The sequence below is a fragment of the Silurus aristotelis genome, assembly GCF_946808225.1.
Source record: "Silurus aristotelis genome assembly, chromosome: 6".
Classification (NCBI taxonomy): domain Eukaryota; kingdom Metazoa; phylum Chordata; class Actinopteri; order Siluriformes; family Siluridae; genus Silurus; species Silurus aristotelis.
The window spans coordinates 23,214,283-23,236,933 of NC_139579.1; the positions used below are offsets into that span (position 1 = coordinate 23,214,283).

At 38.8% G+C, this 22,651-nt stretch overlaps 1 protein-coding gene across 4 annotated transcripts in view; it reads left to right on the forward strand.

The window, feature by feature from the left end:
• The first annotated feature begins 2,152 nt into the window (after positions 1-2,152).
• The window catches only part of fermt2 (FERM domain containing kindlin 2), a 35,965-nt gene continuing 15,466 nt past the window's right edge, over positions 2,153-22,651 (forward strand). For 3 of the 4 annotated variants that reach the window (XM_083543877.1, XM_083543878.1, XM_083543879.1), the window contains exons 1-4: positions 2,174-2,467; positions 3,123-3,282; positions 15,255-15,488; positions 21,462-21,590. In XM_083543877.1, the coding sequence (XP_083400003.1) occupies positions 3,126-3,282; positions 15,255-15,488; positions 21,462-21,590 (520 nt within the window). In that variant the 5' untranslated portion in view covers positions 2,174-2,467; positions 3,123-3,125. Of the gene's footprint in view, positions 2,468-3,122; positions 3,283-15,254; positions 15,489-21,461; positions 21,591-22,651 lie in introns of all 4 variants that reach the window. The other variant, XM_083543880.1, reaches the window with a different exon arrangement.

Here is a 22,651-nt window from a genome sequence, read left to right on the forward strand (position 1 = left end):
CTAAATTCACAGTGTTCTAGCAATGCTGCCAACATTACCTTATTGGAACTATAACCTCAGCATGAGCGCAAAGTGATTATTCCTCTATGAAAATATTTTCTTGACTCAGAAAGGTATTGTATGAGTCAATCGTTTTTAGATTGAAAGTAAGGTGTATGACTTCAGCAGTCCTGTATGTGGCAGTCTCGTGTTGCCAGTGTGACTCAGAGAATCTCAGGACTCCTCCTCCAGCCCTCTCCCAATCCACCCATTTCACTTTTCTGCACACCATCTCACTCACTGTTTACACCGTAATTAAAACACGGCCTATAAAAGGCAATGGCTCTGTTGCCAGATGCTGTATCGTGGAGGGGGTCAGAGCAGCATGGAGCTAAGAGTTATAAATCGCTTTGATGCTTTCCAAGGCGGCAGCTCGCATTCTTGAACCGAAGTGGCCCAGCAGTGGAGCAGCCAGCACTCCTTAATCCTTCCTGTACCATCCTGTATCTTAAAAGACCTCTGCAGGACAGGACAACTAATTAGGAGAAACAAAAATGGGGTTTCAAGACTACTGGGAGTGAATACCTTTGTTCAATGAAACTCTCATAAACCGTGATTACAACACGCCTGACAATTTTTAGGCTTTTACAACAAGTGTTTATCACTAGAGCAAGCTGCTAAATGGACACAGAAATAATGTTTAAAAAAAAAAATTTATTTTCCTTCGTACAATGGACTTAATATGTTATTAAACAAAGACCATAGAATTGGTGATATGTCTAAGCGTTCTGTAAGAAGCATCTGGTGAATCTCTGGTGGCTTTTTATTATTTCCAATACAGGAGAGTCTTCAGCTAAGGCCTTTGCACTTTTTTTCTTCCTTACTGTTTTCTATAGAGATTAAAAAAAGAATCTGGGGAGAGAAAGACTGTGAAAGACCATGTCTTCAAGATCTGCATTTGCATCAAAAAGATTGCTTTATGAATCACTTTACATTGTATCAGATATCATGGTTTCAGTCACCTTTGCTGGAAATGTGTCTTGCCATGGTGTAAATCTTGCCATGGTGTTAGTGTTGGGTTTCTGTAGCAAATCTCTGACACATTTGTTCGTTCATATCAGACACATGCTTTGGGAAATAAACGGAAAAGTGAAAGGAGATAGCAAGAACAGGCCTTGTTCCCATATAAGGCTTTTGTTCCTGATATACTCTCAGATAGTTTCAAAAGCATCCTACTTTTCGAATCCCTTGTTCATGGTGGAAGTCAGACGGGTTTTGGAAATACAATGTGTAACACATAACCAAAGATTGGAACTTTAAAAGATCTACTTATCACGTTACTGCATGTTTCTGTAATCATATTTCTAAAGTCTTAAGCTTCGAGGAGTTGTACCTAATCTCCTAGCAAATCAAAATTTTTATAAATGTGACATCAAAAATGCCTGTCAGCTGGAGAGCTAGCTATTAGCATTTAACTAGTTTGTATCTTTAGAGATTTGATGCTAGGTAGCATTTGAAAGGGTATTAATAAAATTGTTACTAGTTAGCCTTAGCTAATATTTTCCTGCACAATCCTTATACTTTGTCATCAGTAATCAAAAGGACTAAGTGATATGAGACAGATTTGTGAACTGTTCCTGTTTCTTGGTGCATTTTGTGAAGAATGGAAATAAAAATGCCTAAAAATTGATTGGTCCTGCAATTGACTTAAATCTGCAAGTCAAATACTTTTCAAGAGCTTTCGATGAGTATTAGTGTTGAAACTCCAGGTGCTGCTGTTATCTCTGTAGAGGCTAGTAACCAGGCCTTCATTATACATAAAGTTGAACTGAATCGCTGAACCTTTTATTTACCATTGTTTTCTCTAAGGGTTGGTGTGATCATGTTGGTCACAATATGATCACTTTAACATGTACAAGAACAAATCCATCATCATGACTTCGAACACTTGAAAAGAAATAAACTGTTGCTAATTCATTAGTCATGTTCCAACTTCAACAAGGGAAAAAATACCTGCGTTGGGATAATGACACTAAATAGCAGTAACTAGCAGTAGAATTGTGTATTGGAGAAATCACACACTCGTCCAGATGAAGGCGCTGGACTGAGGCGGGGGTTAAGGGGACGTGGCCAAGCTGAGATAATGAAGCAGTCCCGGTGGAAAGGGAAAAGCGGGATTGGAGCTCTGAGTGACGTTCACTGGTGGAGGGAGGGAGACAGAGAGACAGAGTGTGTGCGTGTGAAAGAGAGAGAAAGAGAGAGAGAGAGAGAGAGAGAGAGAGAGAGAGAGAAAGCCGCTGGACTCCATTAAACCCCGAGGACGCACTTCACAGGACTTTAGTTGGAGCGGTGTTTCATTTTGGGAAATACAAATTTCCTCCATGCTAGAATTAAACACGCGTTTGGAAAAGGAACGGTGTTTCAACAGAGCTCTTGAGGAACTTTGAGGCTTCACTTTGAGGTACACGTTCAGAGAGAACTCGTGAAGGTGAGTGGACCTTATTGTACAATTCATCCATTTGTCCGAGTCGCGTTGTGCGGTGTGTTAGTTTCGGAATTTGTGTAACTTTGTATCCCAACGTTTACTACACTCACTGAGCTGAGAGTTTATTAGAGTCTCTCCCTATGAGGACTGCTTACGTAATCAGCCATATTCCCGAGTTGAGCTTTACCGTTAGTTAAAAGGACTAAAGGTAAACGCGCTCTGACACATTCAGCTGCTTTATGTTCTCACAACCAGACTATTTATATTACATCATAATCCCTGCGTGTCTTTCTTTTTTTTTTTTATTGAAAAACCATCTTATTTTTTTGTTTCCACCCTGCCCCCTTGTACACGGACAGGAGCACAAGTCGCGCGCACGTTTGCACCAGTGTATGCTACTATGTTCTAATTTCCAACTCGTACTAGGCACGTGGCCAAAAAAATATCCTGACCCACGAGCCCCCTTTTCCCACGTTGGGCTCCATCCCAACTCGCACACTAGTGTGCAGTGTGTCAAAGGACTACGTCATGACGTAGTGACTGTCAAACCAAATCATTTATTCACTTTTAATCCAACATGAGGTATGAATATTGGAAATGATTCTTTTTTTTTTCTTGCTGATTTGCTTTTTATATACATTGATATATTTTAAAACAGGATATGGCTCTGGATGGTATACGGATGCCTGACGGCTGCTACGCCGATGGCACTTGGGAATTGAAGATGCATGTGACTGACCTGAACAAGGACGTCTCATTGAGAGTCACAGGAGAAATCCACATTGGTGGAGTCATGCTGAAGCTCGTCGAGAAACTTGGTAAGCTTCGGTTCAATGGGCATGGTGCTCACTAGAGCCTGTACTTCTAAAATACCTACTCTGTAATACTATTTGGACAGGATTTCCTGACGCACATCAGTTAAATAATAGGGGCTGTAATGATTGTTCAGCTCACACAGGATAAGCAATTTGTGTATAACATGTGGGAGGGTCTTCACAATGGATGCGTCTTTTATTACACTGGAAATTCCATTCGTTGTTCTTACTCCTCATTTTAATATAAATAGTTTGGAATTATGTGTTGGCCTTGTCAATGGGACATTACATTTGACCATTAAAAGGTCATGTTAGAATGTGGGCTGTATCCATGTACTTAATTACTTCTTGAAAACTTCCATTGAAGTGTCATTGTCTTGATGGGTCTTTTTAAATGTTGTCCACTTTTTCCTGATCTGCATTTTAAACCTGACCAATATTTTGTTTCACTTTGGTTTTACTTCCTGGAGTGATTTTTACACCGCAGAAAAGGCACACAATCTAATTTCCTCCAGAATATACTGGAATTCCAGACACCTACATGAGCAGTCAATGAAATGTATAATATGATGGATTTGAATGGGACAAATCTCAATATACCCCTATACTTTACATACTACTATACATCATCTCCCCTTGCGAAACTAGTCAAAACTGAATGTCTTCTGACTCTGCTTGCTGACTAACGTCATACAACAAAAACTTAAAACTCCATGTCACTGTAAGGTATTTAGAGCAAAGGCTTCATTAGTAATAGTCCACATGATAAAACAGTAACTGATATGTTGTTAGGCTTTAAATGAGTCACTTCTTCCCCCCCCTTTTGAGCTGTAGATGATGGATAGCTTAGTGTGGAAAAGCTTTTTATATTTATTTATTTTTAGAACCACATTCCTAGTGTTTCATGGTTGTAGTTGTCCGTCTTATTTTCAATCCTCTGTGGTAAAAAATCGTGCTCCATGTGTTTATGCGGCACGACGTAGCTTTCGTTTAAACACAAACACACAATTATGGAACTATGCATCATTCGTGCTTGCTAATCTTATTAAGCGTTTCAAGTCCCGCCGAGTCTCTTCCTAATGGCAAACACGGTAAACACAAAAGTAAGCACTTACCATTAACCCCAAATTGTTCAGTTCTGCTTTGTGTTTAGTTTGTAATTTTGACTTAATGATTTAAGCATTTATTTACTTTTAGTAACTCCAAAGGCATTGCAGTGCATCAATCAATCAAGAAAATAATCCACTTTGTTTGTTCATTGCACAGATTATTGTTGTTTACGACAATCTGTGCAATGCTAATGTGTGACAGTGAAACAGGTGTAAATACATTTGCTACCTTCAATGTTAAAACCTGAAAAAGTGAACCATCCACTAGATTTGATCAATTAAATGCCAGTCTGTGGTAGAAACACACTTGGCCCCAACCATGTTTGTTTTTACTCGACATTTTATGGGGGTGTTGGATTTGATTTGTTTTGACAAAAGAAAAGAAAAAATCTGAAAACATTTATTGATGGTTAATGAGGTTGGGGGAATGGAAAATTGAACTTTATTTATTTGTTTGTTTATAGAGTAGCAAATTTTGTTCCAGCCTGTCCTGGCAGAGCATGTCTTTGTCTGTATTGTTAGTGACATGTATTGTCAGGATAGTCTTGTCTAACCTGTTCATAGAATAGTATAGGCAAGACCTAGAAAGGAAAAGAACTGAGCTGTTCTTGTACTTGTTGCACCAACAATGGCCCACCGTTTTGATCTTGTGGAGATCAGTTTACATTTTGAATGTTCAGTTGTCCTATTTTGATGGTTACATATTTCAGAAATAATGTCCGTGGACTCTGTCGGTACAAAGAATTTCAACCTTGTTACTGTGATTATCTCCAGCTCTATCAAATGTTGTTTATATTTACAGGTGGAAAAAAAGAAGTGTATTTGTAGTTCAAGCATAGCGTACCCTCAGAGATATGACTTGTACTGGTTTTTTATCAGGTACATGTTATTCCCTTGAATTTGTTGACCAGCCCCCAGTAAACATTTGCAGACCCAGCCGTGTTTGTGCAAGAGAGGTCAGAATAGAAGCAATGGCAATTATTAACCCTTAAGAGAAGTAACTTAGTGGGAAGTCTTTCTCTGTGGAAATAACCGATTTAGTCAACATGCTTCATTACTCATGAGTGAAAGAGATACAGGGAAATACTGTGAAATTGCTCTGACTTAATTGCTGTGCATATCACATCACGGTAAGCTGTATCGTATCTTAACAATATTTACGAGGGGAATCCTTTTACACCAATTTACTCAAGTCGATGTAATATGGAGGATGGTCAGGGGTAACATTCGACAAATTTAAATTGAAAGCATACCCATTATAGATTTCCTGCAGTGCCTTTGAGGCCATCTCTCTTTAAGGCCAGCATTGTCATGTGTAAGAGGGTTCATTGACCTAATATGGTTCTAGATGAGCCATTTAGAAATGGGTAGCTCTTGTTCTGTTCCCTCTCTTTCTATTACTGTTCTTGTTTTAATCTTGCTCTCTGCCCACTCTGACATTGTTGCAATTTTGTGTCCATATGAGATTATTTTTAAAAGCTTTGTCCAGCACGGCAGTTTTTCTTGAGACATGTGAGACAATCCTAGCACACACAGTCACTGCGGTGCAGTCCCAATAACATGCTTAGTTTGATCTTGCTAGGCTGTAGTATTCACTATTGTATTTCTTTTTGCACGCAATAGCATTCGTATGCCGTCACATAGAATAAAAATGCTGGCGCGTTTTGTTTCCGGGCTATTAATTCTTTTTCATGGTTGTGGACATGTGGATACAACAACCAGAAGGTCTTACTTGCCTGTTGGGTAGGTTAATGAATTCATGCGCCAGCTGTATTTTATGACTTGCCTACGTGTATAGTCGGACTCGGAGATATACGTTTTCACACGTGAAATCGATTACTGTAACATCTTTGATCTATTTTCTTACATGCTATAGAGGTTCGCTCAGCAATTCTACTGACTGTCTTAATGGATTAAAAGTTAATGCCAGGAAAGTGCTTTATTGATCGTAGCGGTTATTTCCGCCCCAATCTTTTAGGAACGTTATTTAAGATTTCATGATCAGGATCATTAATGGCCTGCAATGCAGTTTGACTACAACTTCAGTTCTCATACATTGGGCTACACTCCCATTTTTAAAATGACTGGTATATCTTAAAAAAAAAAAAGTCTTTTTAAAGCGTCGTCGTTTTTTTTTTTTTTTTTTTTTTTTTTGCCTTACAGAACACTGTGAGGTTTTTAGGAATCATAGTGATTTAATCGAGATACCATCTGAAGAGCTGCTGCCTTCTCGTTATTAACTGTGAATAACGTAAAGTGTAAATTTGTATAATACCGAGATGAGGAAAGCAACCTTTGGAATTTGAACGTGAATTTGAACTTTTTTTGGTAATTATTTGCATTTGAGTCAGCAGCCATTTGTTTTAAATATTTGCCAAACTTTTGTCAGTAATGCTTTAAAGCACACAACGATGGGCTAAGTTAGTGAGTTGGCCCTCTGTTTCTGTTTCCAGCCAGAGAACTAAGGGGAAAGGGGATTAAAGGGAGTGGATTATGTGCGTTGGGCCCCCAGCATGTGACGTGAGATGCTCTACTAGAATTCCATAAAAGTCTTCTGTTGAACAGGAAATGACTTTCAGGGTTTGGCATTTTCCCTGGACACTGCCGTCATCACAGTATTTTCTGCTGCCTGCTTCTGCTCCTTGCTTCTACTCCGTTTCTGGCATGCGGTGTATTACTCCTTTTTTAGACCTGAGCGCTATTTTTCCAGATGTTGCGCAATCATTACCCTGACAAGCAGGCTAGAAATATGACCTAGTGTTATGAGCAAACATAATCTAGCCAAGGACTATAGTTCAGCAGCAAATCACAAATTAACTGAAGCAATCTTGAAATACTGACTAGCTGAGTTTCTTGATTTGTTTAGCTCATGTTTTCTCGCATTATAGTGTTGAAGCAAGGGGAAGATCACCCATTGTTGATAACGGAGTAGGGGTTTTTAAGGAAACGGATACCGTTTTCCACAGGAAGCAGCAGTTCCTGTGTAGGGTTTTTTTTTTTTCACTTGACCTCTGTGCATTGGGGTTTCGGTTTTGAAATTAAGTTACAATTATCTGCATCGATAATGAGGTCATGGGGAAACCTGGGACATGATTTTTTTTCCCCCCTGTTAGCAGAGCATTGTGAAATGTATTTTGCTAGAGTCAAATTATGCTCATGTTTCGCTTCACTTCCAGGCCTTTGGGTTTTTTGGAACCTGAACATTTCAGTGGGGTAGTAGTAGTAGTAATAATAATAATAATAATAATAATAATAATAATGGATGGATGGATGGAATGGTGAAAAAGGTTGGATATTGCATTTGTTAATGCACATTCTGGACCAGCCATGTTTTATCGGCATCACAAATCTCATTTCTTTTTATTATTCAATGATATGTAATTTGAAATTGTATTGAGTCTGTGCATGTCTACTCCTATTACTGGACAGTTTTGGTTCTATAAGGTAATTTATATGGCAATTTCTTCGACACTCTAATCTAGTGTACAGGAAGTAGTTAGGGGCCCTTCCCAGTGCAGATCTTTCCTGTTGCTCTGATCAGATCCTGCTGTGATTTTTAGTATTTCTTTGAAGCTCTGTGGCTTCTTCACTCCCGCTGAAGTCTCCTGCATGCACTTTCTTTAATCATTCAGATGTTCATTTCTATCACAGAAAAGATTGATTAGCTTTACATTTATTGAATTAGAACCTTCACTCCAAATATTAATAAACGTGCTTCTCTTTTCTTCTGCTACCCACCTGTAAAAATGTATTATTACTTGTGCCATACTGCTTACCAATCAAACCTTTCATTTAGCACGCAGCCTATCGTAGCATCCATTTGGGCAAACCTTGCATTACGCTTGACTTCCTCATGAAAGTCTCCACCTTGTTCATGAAGTAAGTGACTACGTGATGTAGAAGTTGCTCGATGATGTCAGAAAAAATCTGTGGTGGTTTGGATGATGTTTCCCAGCTGTTCTAATTTTGAGGTCTGTGAGGCCTTGAGGCTTTCTTGCGCATTGATTTATGTCCGTGACATCTCATGTAATGCGATTAAAAGACTTTAGCTGTAGCATATAATTGTATAAAGCTGCAAAAGAGAGTGCTGCTGCATGTTCGGACTGCAATACTAATGTGTATGACTGTCCATTTCTAAGGACAAGCTAAAAAAAGGTCACTGCATCACCTATTTCAGACTCAACTACGAGAAGCCCTTTTGGTTTTTTTTATTATTTCTGCACTTTTGGGTTGGCCAGATCTTTGAATCTTTCTGAATCTACCTGGTTCCTCTGCTAATCTCCAGGCTATTGCGTGTCCTCATTGGGCCTGTGGTAAATCTCAGGGGAAGCTTTTGGCTTGCTTAACCGGTGGCAGTGTTTTTCCCACCGTTTTGTGCTCAGCCATTATCCCCCCCCCCCCCCATTCAGGTTAAAGGGATCATTGCATGCATCCTCAGGGAGGGTTGAGTGTCACAAAACAAGATCAGAGGGACCATTATTGATCAAGCTTGCTCTCTAGATGACCATGACCCCTTACTGGTCCTTGAAATGTTCTTGAGAAAGAGCAGCAGGCTTATTTAAAATTTTCTGGTCATGGTATTATGATTTCACGTCTTTTGTGTTTCCTCAACACTAGCGTATCATGAAACACTAATATTAAGCCGTATAAAATATTGCAAATTGGTAGCAGTCTGATAACACAGAAGAAAAGATTCTTATTGTCAACATATTGTAGAATTTGTAAACCTCTGATTATAAGCTTTTAGAAAACATTCGAGCTTTGTGTTCAGCTGTAAACATATGGGAGGAAAGGTTCCATATGGAGAGGATGAAACTTGAGCTTTGGAGTGTCTGCTGATGTTTTCGCCTGGTGAGAATTTAAAGAGAGCTCTGTTCTCCCATAGGTTTTTTTTTTTTGTAGCCATGGGCCAGAAATCTGACTTAACTGGAACGCAGCACTAACTCTGGTCCATTGTTTTTGTAGATCCTTAAAATGTCATTAGTAACATTTGAATGTTTGTTTTCAGAATGTTTTTAAATCACTGGGGTTCATCGAGGTGGCGTTTGTGCGTTTTAGTTTTTTCCCGAAGAATGGTTAGCGGCTTGCCGACATTGCATAATTGCTAAAAAACTAAAATAGATATGTAAAATTTCTAGCCAAATGTATGTGAACACGTGATAACACTATGTGGAACTTCTTCAAACTGTTGCCACACATTCGGAATCACACTTTTGTATAGAATGTATTTGCATGTTGTACTGGTACTTTTCCATTCAATGAATGTAAAAGACTTATGTTCCAGTGTTCCATGCATTGTGTTCAAAGCAGTAATCATAAAGACATGGTTTGCCAATGTTGGTGTGGAAGAATTCGAGTGGCCTGCACAGATGCATTTATGCTTTTTTGGTTATATTCTCTCACAATTATCATATTTTATGATGATTTTGATATAATTCCCTGCAATATAATTGAAAAGGATAGGCCATATATTTTTGCTTTTGTTAAATGTTTAAGCTATCTGGCTTTGAGGTCAGTAGATTAATTATGATGCATCAGAATTTCTGCTTTGATTTACTCATTTTCAGCAACTTGGATATAAACATTTGTTAAACTTAGAACATAGCACTTTTGGTGGCCGACCACCACATTTTTAGGTGGAAAAAAAAAAAGATTTGCTTTTCTCCCATAGACTTTATCCTTTTTACTCACAATTGCAGTTTATTTGGCAAGTATTCAGAGCGATTAAAGTGTTTAAAGTCTAAAGTGGACAACAACAAAAAAACATACACATTTCGCTATTTTTGATCAAATGAAAATGAGTTTGGCCTCAAACAAACTGCAATATTCCAAAAGTTGTAAATAACTGGAAGAAATTCTGATCCAACATGTTGCACTTAGCAAACCCAAATGCCCTCTGGGAACAACAAAAACACAATTGTTATAGCAATTCAGTATATTCAGAGGGGAATGATAACTGATTTATACCAAGTTGGCAATATAATAAGTACACCAATCTAGTCTTCACAATACCATGAATTTTCCTGGTCATGTATTATTTTTATTATATATTGGATGCTTTTTTTCCTAGGAATCTTGTACCTTATGGGAATGATTACAGTGCGTAGTTACTGCTATCTGGATGTTGAAAACAACTCCTTCCATTTAATCACAAATTTGCTCTGTTTGGTAGAGATCCTAGACTGTGCAGGCAACTGAAACTATGAAAGCTTGCTGTGATGTGCTTGGAGCCATTCATTGACAGTACCTTCTTTGTACCATGGTGCATGCAGTGGGCACTGGATATCTGAATACGAATAAACCTGGCATAAAGCGCTAAATTGTTCAGCTGTGCATGGTTTTTCTCTCAATGTTCAGCTGTATGAATTATTCTCTAAAATGTATTGACTTTTAAAAAAAAAATCTAGTCCCAGCTATCAGACTTATATCAGCAGCTAACCCCAACCTTTAGCCTTCCCTTGAGGCTATGCATGTGTATGTTTGAGACGGACGCACTTGAATGCATTAGGCTTCAATCTGTAAGAGTAATGATTGATAGAATGGAGCAACAATGCAGGATTGAGGTTTGCAATGTCTGTGCTATCGCTCATCTGTGTACTTCATCCTGATATTTGTCCCTGCTTGTCACTTTGTATTGATCTGGTTATAAAAGTAGCTCGATATCCTACCTGTTCCAGGCAACACAACATACATTTGGGAAGTCATCAGAACCTGAGTGCATCAACGGTGCTTTCAGTCCATTCCGCAGTCGATAATTGTATGTGCTGTTTGAGGGTTTTTTTGCTTTCTGTACTTGGATCTTTAAAAACATCGAACAAGCATCTCTTTTGGGATTCCATTAGCATTAGTAATTCTCAGCTGTGTGGCTTTTAGATTGTGATTTATACTCTAATATTCGTCAAGCTGGCTCGTTACAAAAGGCAGTGTAGAGGCACCAGTATGTACAGGAGGCATGTGGGCATCTTAGCTTCTACTCTGTACACTGTAAATTAAACCTCTTAATTTCTCTCTCCAAGTGTTCAGGGAAAATGTTGCTGTGCTTACAGTGTGAGTCTGCAAACCAGTCATATTTTAATGCTGCCTATTTTTTTTTTTTTTTTTTTTTTTTTATAAACATAAATTTTATTCACTTCACATTTTACGTTCTTTTTAATCAAGCAAACCCTTTTAAGGGAACAACAATTTCTTTAAAAAAGGTTGGATGATCACTTCATATTGTGGAATAAAGTGTGACTGATTGAAATGATTACCCATCATGCCGATAACTGAGCAGCATGAGACGGCCTACTTGACTTTGACTCGAATCACTCACCACCCAAATAAGATTGTGAATAAAAAGTGTGAAAGATGATGCTTATGTTTATGGATCAACTCATTAGTACTTAAGCAGAGGATTAGATGGCGGTTCGTCCTGTCTTCTCGCATGCCTACTGAAATCATAAAAGCCTATTGCCTCTGCAGCTCCACAGACTCCTGCTCTGCATTCACTGCACCCAATTACTTAGCCCTGCTTTCATTTGGCTTTAACATTACATCATCCCCTGGCAGCCTATATTTTTAGCCAGGAAAAACCATTGGCCAGCAGCAGATTGAATTACCAGCCTTTATACAAGCTGTGTGATAGATGACCGTTAGACCACCTTTTCCCCCTCTCATGCTGTTCGGATACAAAATGAAAGTGGTAATGGGACGGACTGAATGCGCAGAAGGATTTGTTTTGTGTGTTCACGTACAGCTGAGTGTCACAACCGATGCAGCTCTTGCCCGTCACTAGAATTGTAAAGGTTTCGCTTTACCACATGCACCCCCCCCCCCTTTGTATCCCAGCATAATTTTAAGCTTTGCCAAGAGAATACATGGCAGTACGTCAATTTTCTGATACAGTGTGCACAGATGAGATGGCTCCACGTGGGTAATTCAGCTTATGCTCAGGATTAAATAAACATAAATAAATAAATAAATGAAGGGGACGTGGTGTCAATTTTTTCAATAAAAAATTACACTGTGTTGTACTTGTTAGTTAGCACCACATAAATGCCGCAGGAGATCATTTCTTCCTGTGGCCATCAAACTATATAACTCCTCACTGAGTGTTAAACAGCTAGTCCACCATATAGATAATATAGATATAGTTATATTTAAAGATTTCATGCAACAGTTATATACTGTTAACATCTTGGGCAATTATGTTACTATATTATGTTAATATATAACTATTATTGTAGTCTGACTTTACGGTCATCTGTTTTCACGGCTGCTACGAATTTCATATCATGCTGCTGCACTTCATTTCAATTATTAAATAACTATGTATATTTAAATTTTCTTTTTTTGTATTTTACTTTAATCCTCACTTACATTTTTTGACTGTGAGCAACTGCATCCAAGCAATTTCCCTATGGGATCAATAAAGGATTCTGATTAATGAATTTGCTGTATAGCTCGAATGTGCGGTAATGACATCATTTGAATGCTCATTGTATTTATGCTGATGTAATGTTTTACAAAACAACAATCCTCTATTTCAGTTATCGAATCCTGTAAGTAGAAATCATCATTGTGTGTAGCTGTTGTGTTGTCTCCACCCCCCTGTGACACCCCTGCAGGCGCTCGCACAACAGGGAAATCACACACTGCTTAGCTACCACACAGCACACCCACTCTCCATTTCCAAACAGACAAGGATCAAAACCAGATTTTTTTCCTCTTTATGTGCAGGCAGCTAGAAGATTGTTGATGGTTCGGTCAAGTTAGTGGAAAAGTTCTACCGAACAGTTGCTATTTTGCAAATTAGAGGTTTTCTCAAAACACAGTTGCTTGGCATCAGACTGCTGATTGACGCAGTTAAACGGCACACAATTATTGTAAACCGAGATGATTTATGGTGTGTAACGCTCTACTTCTTGGTCCAGATTGTATGATTCCATTGCGCTTATCGGAACTGGCTCTTGGAGGACATGCATTTGTAGTGTTTAAGAAATGGAGGCTGGGAATCATGAGTCCAAAGACCACGTCCAAACAAACACACTGCACTATATTATATTTTTATTATGTAATGTTCTTTGTACCAATGTCCATGTTTTTTTCCAGTGTCCTACATAGGTTATTTTGATCAACCATTCATTTTTTTAAACTGTGGGTTAAGGTATAAGTGGTATGAGAGTTAAAAGCGACGCTAGCAGTTTCTGCCGCAGACTGCCTACAGAATAAGAGGCTGTAGTTTAAATGGAAACATTGTGGTTTAGGGAGCCCCCAATATGGATGGAAAGCCAACATCATGTAGGAGAAGTGTGTTTGGTGTCATAAGTATGGTAGAGTGGAGAGAGGGAGAGAGAGACAGAGAGAGGAGAGGCGAGTTTGGAGAAGCAATGAGGAAACTGGACACTGCTTGAGGGAAGTGCTAGTCCCTGTGCTTGCCTGGAAGCATGCCTGAGTTCTGACATCACCGCTGGAGAAGGAACATCCGCTTTCCGGCTGTCTACTGCAATGTCTGGCTTGAATTGGTCTCTACATTTTTATTAAGGCAAGACGGTCTGCAATGGTTATTAGCAATGAAAATTTTATTATACAACCACAGTCCACCCATGACTCAGGAGAAAGTTGGTTAGGTTCTTAAAGAACGTGTCATATTTCAAGACCTGCAGATCATATAGCCTTTGCCTTCATTTCATGGAATAGATCTTTGTAGACCTTTTCTTGTTTCTGCCTCCTAGGATAATGCTTATGTTTAGCTGGTCATTGCTGTTATTTACACTCATACACATACACACCCCAGTTGCTCTATTGTTAGCCTACAGCTGTGGAAAAGAATCGGTTTTTGGGCAGCCTGTGGAACAAAGAACACTTGAACTTGATCTCCTCGTTCTCTCACGCAAGCAACAGTTCTTTCCCATTCAAACGTTTACCTCAACCTAGCCCCTTTCATACTCCCCAACCCCCCTGCATCATACATGATTGGCACGATGTTTCAGCTCAGCTCTGTCCCATAAACACTGTCCCCTGTTAGGGCACTTGCAGTGATGTCATGTTTGACGAGAATTCCCTGGAGGCACAAAGTAATCCCCCTTCAGATGCAGTGTCGCACCCCTGTCATTTAAACCCCTCGATCTTTGTGCTATCCTAATGGCCTGTTTGTTGGTTCATATATCACTCCCACTTACCCACTGACCTTTTCTCACCACATTAGCTGTATTTACATACAAAGATTTCCACTCGGCCGGATAAATTCAGAGCGGTTTCCCCCATCCCTAAACTCAGAACACGGTGTTTCTGTGTAAATGCAGCATGAAACCAAATGTTTCATATGCCAGGAGCATCATAGCGTTTTTCATAGCGGTTCATAAAACCTCTACATGCATAACAACTAGCTAATGTCAGTTCAACATCTTGCATCAATCATGCATAACATTATGACCAGCGGTCCAATATAATGTTGGTCCCCCTTTTGCTGCCAAAACAGTCCTGACCTGTCGAACATTAATTGCATTACCTTTTTCAGCAATTTGAGCCACAGCAGCTAATCTGTTGGAGCGGACCACATAAGCCATCTTTCGCTCCTCAACATACATCAACAAGCCCTGTCGCCGGTTTTCTGGCACTAACGTGCTTTTAGAACAGACTGCAGGGAGAAGTTGTATCAGTTGGATATCTACATGCCTTCTTAACTTTAGTTATGATGAATAGTCACCTTCATCAGGCTGCATCACACCACCCTGTCAAATTCCACTAGCAGTATTACACTTTTGATTAGATTATTAGACTGCATGTGCGCATGTAAATATTTGTATACAACTTTTCCATATTTCATTAAATTCCATGGTGCTCCTCGTTTATTACTTCTTATATCTTGTGTGTATTTGTGTGCAGATGTCAAGAAGGACTGGTCAGACCATGCACTGTGGTGGGAGAAGAAGAAGACGTGGTTGCTGAAGACTCACTGGACGCTCGATAAGTATGGCATCCAGGCCGATGCCAGGCTACTTTTCACTCCCCAGCACAAGCTGCTGCGCCTGCAGCTGCCCAACATGAAGCACATGAAGGTCAAGGTTAACTTCTCAGACCGTGTCTTCAAGGCTGTGTCGGACATCTGTAAAACCTTCAGTAAGTGGTGGATTTTGTTTTTCTGATATACAGAGGGTAAAAACTTAAAACTTTGTGTTCTGCAAACCCCATTTTTTTCAATGATCTATTCTTTCTTCTGTTGAATTTGGTTCTTTTGTTTCAGGTTCTAATGTCTAATGTCTCCTGTTGCATTAATTTAGAAGGTTTGGTGTACACTAGTAGATATGTCATTGAGAAGCTGTTTCTCAGCTTGTCAATGCAACAGGCTATTGGTCTATTTTACACTGTCCATATTTAGCCCATTTGGCCATGACTAGGGGTCAGAGGTTAAATGTAGTTGCTATCAATATCGGTCTGTGTCAGTGCTCGAGATCTGCTGAACTTGGATTCGAAGGTCAACTACTAAATCTTGTTGAGTGGTAACTTCCAGCTGCTTTGTACTTCACAGGCTGTGTCCTCTAGTTAGTCTAATAGTTTTTTATTTAAGGTATAAATACTGATATGAATGATGAAATGTTATTGGTATATATGAGAAAAAATTGCTTGGAACAACTTTTTAAAAAAAATAATAAACATTCAAATGTTTACAAATTAATGAATTAATAAATTAATGTTTATTAAATTTTGGGATTAAAAAATGCCCAGAAATGAACAGAAATTAAATTACAGTTTGTTAAATGTTCACTTCAAGGAGCATCGTTTGTATTCTAGGAGCAATGGGAATGAAACAGGAATATGACCTGGTTGTGACACCGGTCCATCCTGGGCCATGTGCAAATATGAATAATTTTTCTCTATTAAATAGCTTCAATCATGTTTCTTTAATAATGTGCTTTATTCAGACTTAATATGGGTAGTTTTCTTATCTCTATACTGAGTATTTGGCCTATTTTTATTCTACAAGTGTAAGCGATTGAAATTCTATGTTGTATCAATACTGGATGTAATATAATGTAAGGTAAGGGAGCTTTAATAAAACTTTGCAACAACACTATTTGAATTAATGTTATGTGCTGGGTGTGTTTTGGTGGTGCAGAAAAGTGTTGCAATATATATTTAAGCTTTATTTATAATGTACTCGTTCATGCAGCTATCAAGGTTAGCATGGAGATAACAGTGGGTTATGTATGTACCTTTTCCAAGTATGGCATGCCTCTGTCCCTGGCATAACAAATCTTATTTTAGACTCAGCGTGATACAGGACAAATTGCTCTTGGCTGACTTTACACATGACTGAGTGACATGCTGTAACTTACAATGCCTGGCAAGATGGTACCTCTGTGCTCTTCAGATTTTATATTCTGCTCCTTTTTGAATTCTGTGCAGTAAAGACTAAAATGCTCCTAAAGGTTTGTGTTTGGAAAATTTAAGCCGTTTCACACAGTTTGTCAGTTTCCTGTTCTAGTGCCTTTTGCTCGCTGTGTGATGATGACAGGAAGTTTACAGCCTCCAACTGGCTGAAGCTACAGACAGATGAGAGAGCACTGGATTCTTCTTGCAGCTGTGCATTAGACAGTCACTATTCAGTCTTGGCTTCTCATATGCTCCTCTGGCTCCCTATCCCCCACATCTAGTGATGGATTTTCCTTAGAAATGTCTAGTCCTTTAATCAGTTGGTCATGCAGTAGCAGATTCCCAGAGTTCACTCACCTGCTGAAATTATTAATGGACCATTTGTGAGTGAGTGGTAGTTTTGGAATTGTCCAAACTCCATCTGATTGTATGTGCTGCAATTCTACCATGTTCTCAGCACAAATGTTTGGTCCATCTCAAATGATCACTATTCAGGGGCACTGGTGCAGTTACTGTAAGATGGGTTGATCTGAAACATTTAATTGCAGGTCCTTATTGGGGCAAGTGGAGCTAAAAATGTCTCATTAATGAAACTTTTAGCGTTTACAGCTGTCAGGAGTTCTTTCTTAACAAATTATCAGGCTCCCAAACGATTCAAGAATTCGCCCTATTGTTGGGTTGTGAGCTGAAATCCTAATGATGCCACTGCCATCAGCAGTCCAAGAGAGTGTAATTCAGTCTGCACTCTGGGTGGGAAGGACAGCATTCCTCCCTCTCGCTCTCTTTCTCTCTCATCAATCAGTATGAAGTGTACTCTGGACTGTACAAAAATAACAGAAGAATATCATTTTTAAACAGTCCAATATAGCTACGAGTCAGCATAATTATTAAAGTGAAACGATTTAAGAGGCTGTTGGAAGCCTGGTGTCATGTGAGGCAAGAAACCTGTTTTTGTGTTTGGACCTGAATTATTTGAGATATGTCAAAGTGGTGTTTTAAAAAAAAAAGATAAGTAGATGTAGTGTAGCAGCATGTCAGTGCTGTTGTATTAGTATTGATTGGTAGAAGCTTGACTATAAGGTACTTTAGCTACATTTAGAGTTTTGCTGTCTGTCAGTGTATCTTACAGCTATTTTTGTTTGTGCACAGAATATTGAGGGCACAGCCAATGCCAAGAATTTGGGCATGACTCGGTAGAGCTGGGAGACACACACAACACAACAGAGCAACTCTTTTTGTCCTGTTGCAAAGATATATTAGCTTGCAGGATGTTTGTCCTTAATGCTGGTCATGCTGGTTTAATTGGTGGCTCCAGCATGTCTTGCTGTCTAGTGACTGTTAGTGTAACTATTTAAATAATTTTCTTTTCCAAGAAAAGCTTGTTCCCTGTTAATTTTAGTCAATAAGATATGTTGAACCTTCCACACTCTCATATGCATCTACAGTAGTGTTTTTTTCTGTCAGTAATTTTAAAGGTATGATGCAGTTCAGGCCAGAGTTCTCTTTTAAGTAAATGATCCACTAGCCCAGTTTTGCGAGGTCCAATACGTGGCAACAAGGAATGTGATAAATTAGGATCGATATAAAGGAGTCTTGGTTTAGTTGTGGAAACCTCATTGAAGCAAAATAAACTGATAAATTATTTGTAAAGGTTTATCGGTATACATGAGCAGCTTTTAAAACGATAATTAAATGGAAAGTGGAGAGTATTGGATCAGTGGCTTTGACTGGGATTTATCACTCCATTGGGAATTTGAGCACAGTTGTACACTGAAATAGAGGACGTTGTCCGAGCTCAAAAATCTTTGGTTCACCGAGCGACTTACATTGTTTGTAAAATCAGCTGGCAATGAGCGTCACATGGCTGTCCAAACATTCATGAACATGCCCTTATGTGCACTAGTTTGCAACAGAAAAACAAGCCAACGTATGAACATTGTGATACAATGAGCTGTTTAAAGCTCAAAAGGATGTTTTGGAGCATTTCTGTTAGCGGTTGACAAAATGTCGTTGGTTATTTGCAGTGTGTGCCACGTGAACACATTTAGTGACTATGTACCAGACTCTGTAGTGTAAACTAGGTGCTTAGATGCAGGACAATATACAAGTAAAATAGTCACTGATTCATTAACTCAAGTCATGAAATTGTATAGATGATCTATTTACTGTACTGGTGTTGGAGCTGTTGTCCTCAGTCTTTCAGTTAGCAGATGCTCTGGGCTGTGCTTTTTAGTCAGACTGTATTACATTCTGCATTCTTGTCATTACTGTTGCCTTTTTTTTTTTTCTTCCTTTTCATGTGAGAGATGAAAAGAATATCTTTTGTGAATTATTTACCCCCTCTAACAGCCTTCCAGGAGAGTGTGGAGAAAACTACTCCCATCAAACTGGCTGCTGCTCAAACAGGTGCTTCTGCTTTGTGTGTAACAGAGAAGCTAGGTGCTTATCTTGGGTAGGTTTTCTCTAAAGGGCGTTTTCAAGTGTAATGTGCTTGTGTAGTGAATCTGTGCAATGTCACTATAACTTTTTAAAATATTTTAAGCCCCATAATTCGATCAACTTGTAGTTTTTACATGTGCTTCGATTTCAAGATCTTGGCTTTAGCTATGACGAAACCCTTTCATTCCCTTCTTCAGTCAGCCTGCCTGCGACAGCCTCGCCTGCTCACATGGCTGTATAAGGCCAGAGTGAGTACAGCGTGAGAGAGAATACTACCATCTGGTAGTTCTTAAAACCTCTGGAATGCTTTTGCTTTAGTAACACAAACTAAACAAGCATTTCGCGCCAAGCCAAGAAGTCTCTCCTCCCCCTGACACACACTCCTTCCCCTCCCTGGATGTCTGGCTGTGGAAAAGTGAGGGGAGTTCAGGCTGTCTTGCAGCTGTACTTTTAATACTAACTAATAAAGAACAATAATTCTTAGAAGAGGACAGTGGGCATCAGTCAATAAAACACTATTTCAATTAATACAAATATTTTTAAGGCAATCTTTTAGCCGGACCTGCAGACAGAAAAATATCTACATTCAGGCCAACTTGAAAAGCATTCTTAGATGTGCAAAAATGCTCTAATATCTCTTCTCAGTTCAGCCAGCAGGGGAGAAGTAGAGGATCATATGTGCTGTAGTCATCACAGCCTGAGGAACATTCTTTTCTGCTTCTCTGATCCTTTGACAACCTCAGAAAATAATACCCAGCAAACTATGATTGAAAACGGTGCAATGGTTGTATGAGCAGAGATTTCTGATTCGTGTCCGTGAAGATTGTCTCATCGGTAATAGAGCCAGAGTATCCTTATAGGGTGGGTCGTACATAATGTTTGTGGCCCAAACGTGCAGATTTCTGAAGAAGAGGGATTACAGATGGTTTATAGAATGCTTTCCTGTGAAGAAGTGAATTAACAGTCTGCATTGGAAAAAAAAGTTACAATGCATAAATGTTTTAATGGGCAATATGTGTAATATGTTGCTGATTAGTGAACGAAGATCAACATAATGTGGGCATGGGATTACTATTGAAGCCATTTGCATGTTTTGAAAAACAAGGGTATGGGCTTAATCAGTTATATGTAGCATTGTGTTCTTAGCTTGTGTTCTTGTTTCTCAGAAACCTTAAACAAGGTTAAAAATGGTAGCTAACATAATGTAATAATGTATGGCTGGCTTGTGCATTTATACTGACACAAACAAGTATATACATTCCTAGATAGGGGTCAACTCAACCATAGTCCTTTTCTTTATGAGTGTGTCTGAGGTAGAACATTGTATTTGCACCCTCAACAAAAGGTAAGCGAGTTCTTTTAAAAAAATTACGCTATGAGCTGTGATGTACTTTTCAACTAAAATCTAATCCATTGAGTCCAACTAGTATCTATATTTTGTTTAAATATGCTAAACTGCAAATTGACCTATTGTGCTAGCAGAGAGTTGTGTAAGACATTGCTGTGATGCTGGTTGATTGTTTTTTTGTTTTGTTTTGTTTTTATCAATAAACACATTAATTTATAATAGTAAAAGTGTGTAGTAATTTATAATGAGTAATGTCACATGGGTGCATTGCACTGCTCTGTGTATTTTGTGAAAAATATACCAATAAAAAAAAAAAATTGTTTTTCTAGCAAGTCACCAATGAATACTTGAATGCACAATACAATGCATATGGTTTTTCTCTCTCTCCAGATGTTGGAAACGAGAAGAATGAAACACCATTTGCCTTTTGAGCATACTACTACTTACTAGTAACTGAGTACCTTCTAGTAAATATTTTGCACTTAATGTTGCACATGTGCATTTTATGTTGTTACATTTTAAGTTTAGCATAGTTTTGTGTTCCTTTTTTGTTTGTTTATTTTTATCTGATGTAGCACCATGGTCCTAGGGGAACCTTGTGTCATTTCACTGTGTCCTACACTGTATGTAGTTGAAAAAAAAAAAACTGACTTGACTTAAAACAAATTGTCTGTGTTCAAAGTTTAGTGATTTATAGACTCTCAAACAGAAGTGTAATATTCTCTTTTTGTTTTCTAATATTATCATTTGTTTTTTATTGATCTTGCAGATATGTCTTTTCAAATGTTTCCCTGTAACAGTGTGCTAAGCATTTTGTAAATCTACATTTGACCAGTGTGCTATCAATAAACACGAATTACACAGTTTATGTTGCAGAATGAATGTTTAGTTTATTGTGATGTAAAATTCAAATAATCCCTTTTGTCTTGCAGATATCCGCCACCCTGAGGAGCTGTCCCTGTTGCGCAAGCCCCGTGACCCCAAAAAGAAGAAGAAAAAGCTGGAGGAGTATGAAGAGGAGGCTCTGGAGCTGGAAGGCCCACTGCTTACTCCAGGATCAGGTACATCTGCCTGTGCTCTCTCTCTCTCTCTCTTTCTCTTGCTGACTTGCTCCATCTCACTCGGGTCATACAGTTTCAGATTTCCACAGAGGCAACTGTATGCGTCTACACAGTGTGTGCTAATCCATGGCATTTTCACACACAATCTTCTGTAGCTATAATGTCAGTCTGGTAGAACTCCATGCCTAAAGGATGTTTGACTTCTAACAGGCTTAAACATAATTTTAAATATTAGGCAGTTGTAACTAGATATTGGTGAAAAAGTTCAACTAAAGCTGTTTTAGAGCTTAGAAATATTACCCTATATTCCCTATATTATTAGCCTATAATGGGTCTTTGTTCATGTTTACGATATAGTCATGTATTTAACTCCTGTTCTTTGTCATACTAAGAACTTTATAATTCTTTCACATTTTTAGCCCAGCTCTGAAGATTTTAATGGTAATTCCCTGAAATGTTATACATTCTGCTCCACGTCAGCAGAGTCATAGGCTGTATTTATGGTTTGGCCAAACTAGATTTGTTTTGGCTTAGTGTGTAATATAGAACATATTACATATATAGGAAAATATGTTTTTAGTGGGTGGTTAAACTGCAGGGAAACAAAAGGCAGATTATTTTCAGCATATGCTCGCAGAAGAACATGTGGGTATGGAACAAGCATTTGATTTGCAATCATAATGCATGGTCTTTTTGGCTGTTGTGACCAAATACTTTAGATTCCCCACATATTTGGTCACAGTGCCATTTTGAAACAGACTCGGCAGCCATGAAGCAATGCCCCACAGCATTGAAGTAAACATACTTTAAGAGGCACCATAGCAGGCTACTATCTCTAGACAGGGTTGTTGCCAAGAATTCATGAATGGAGCTCATTGTCCCTCCCATGCTCCACCCAGGTCCCCAGAACAGCCATCACCCACATAGATACAGCCTGCAGGCCTAGGATGTGAAGCAGAGGGGTCACAGAAGCCCAGTGTGCACGGTTACTGTTTCTGAGCTCAGGCCTTCACTGTCAATCCTGCCCTTGTCCTTTCATTTTTAGCATTTAACCCAGGACT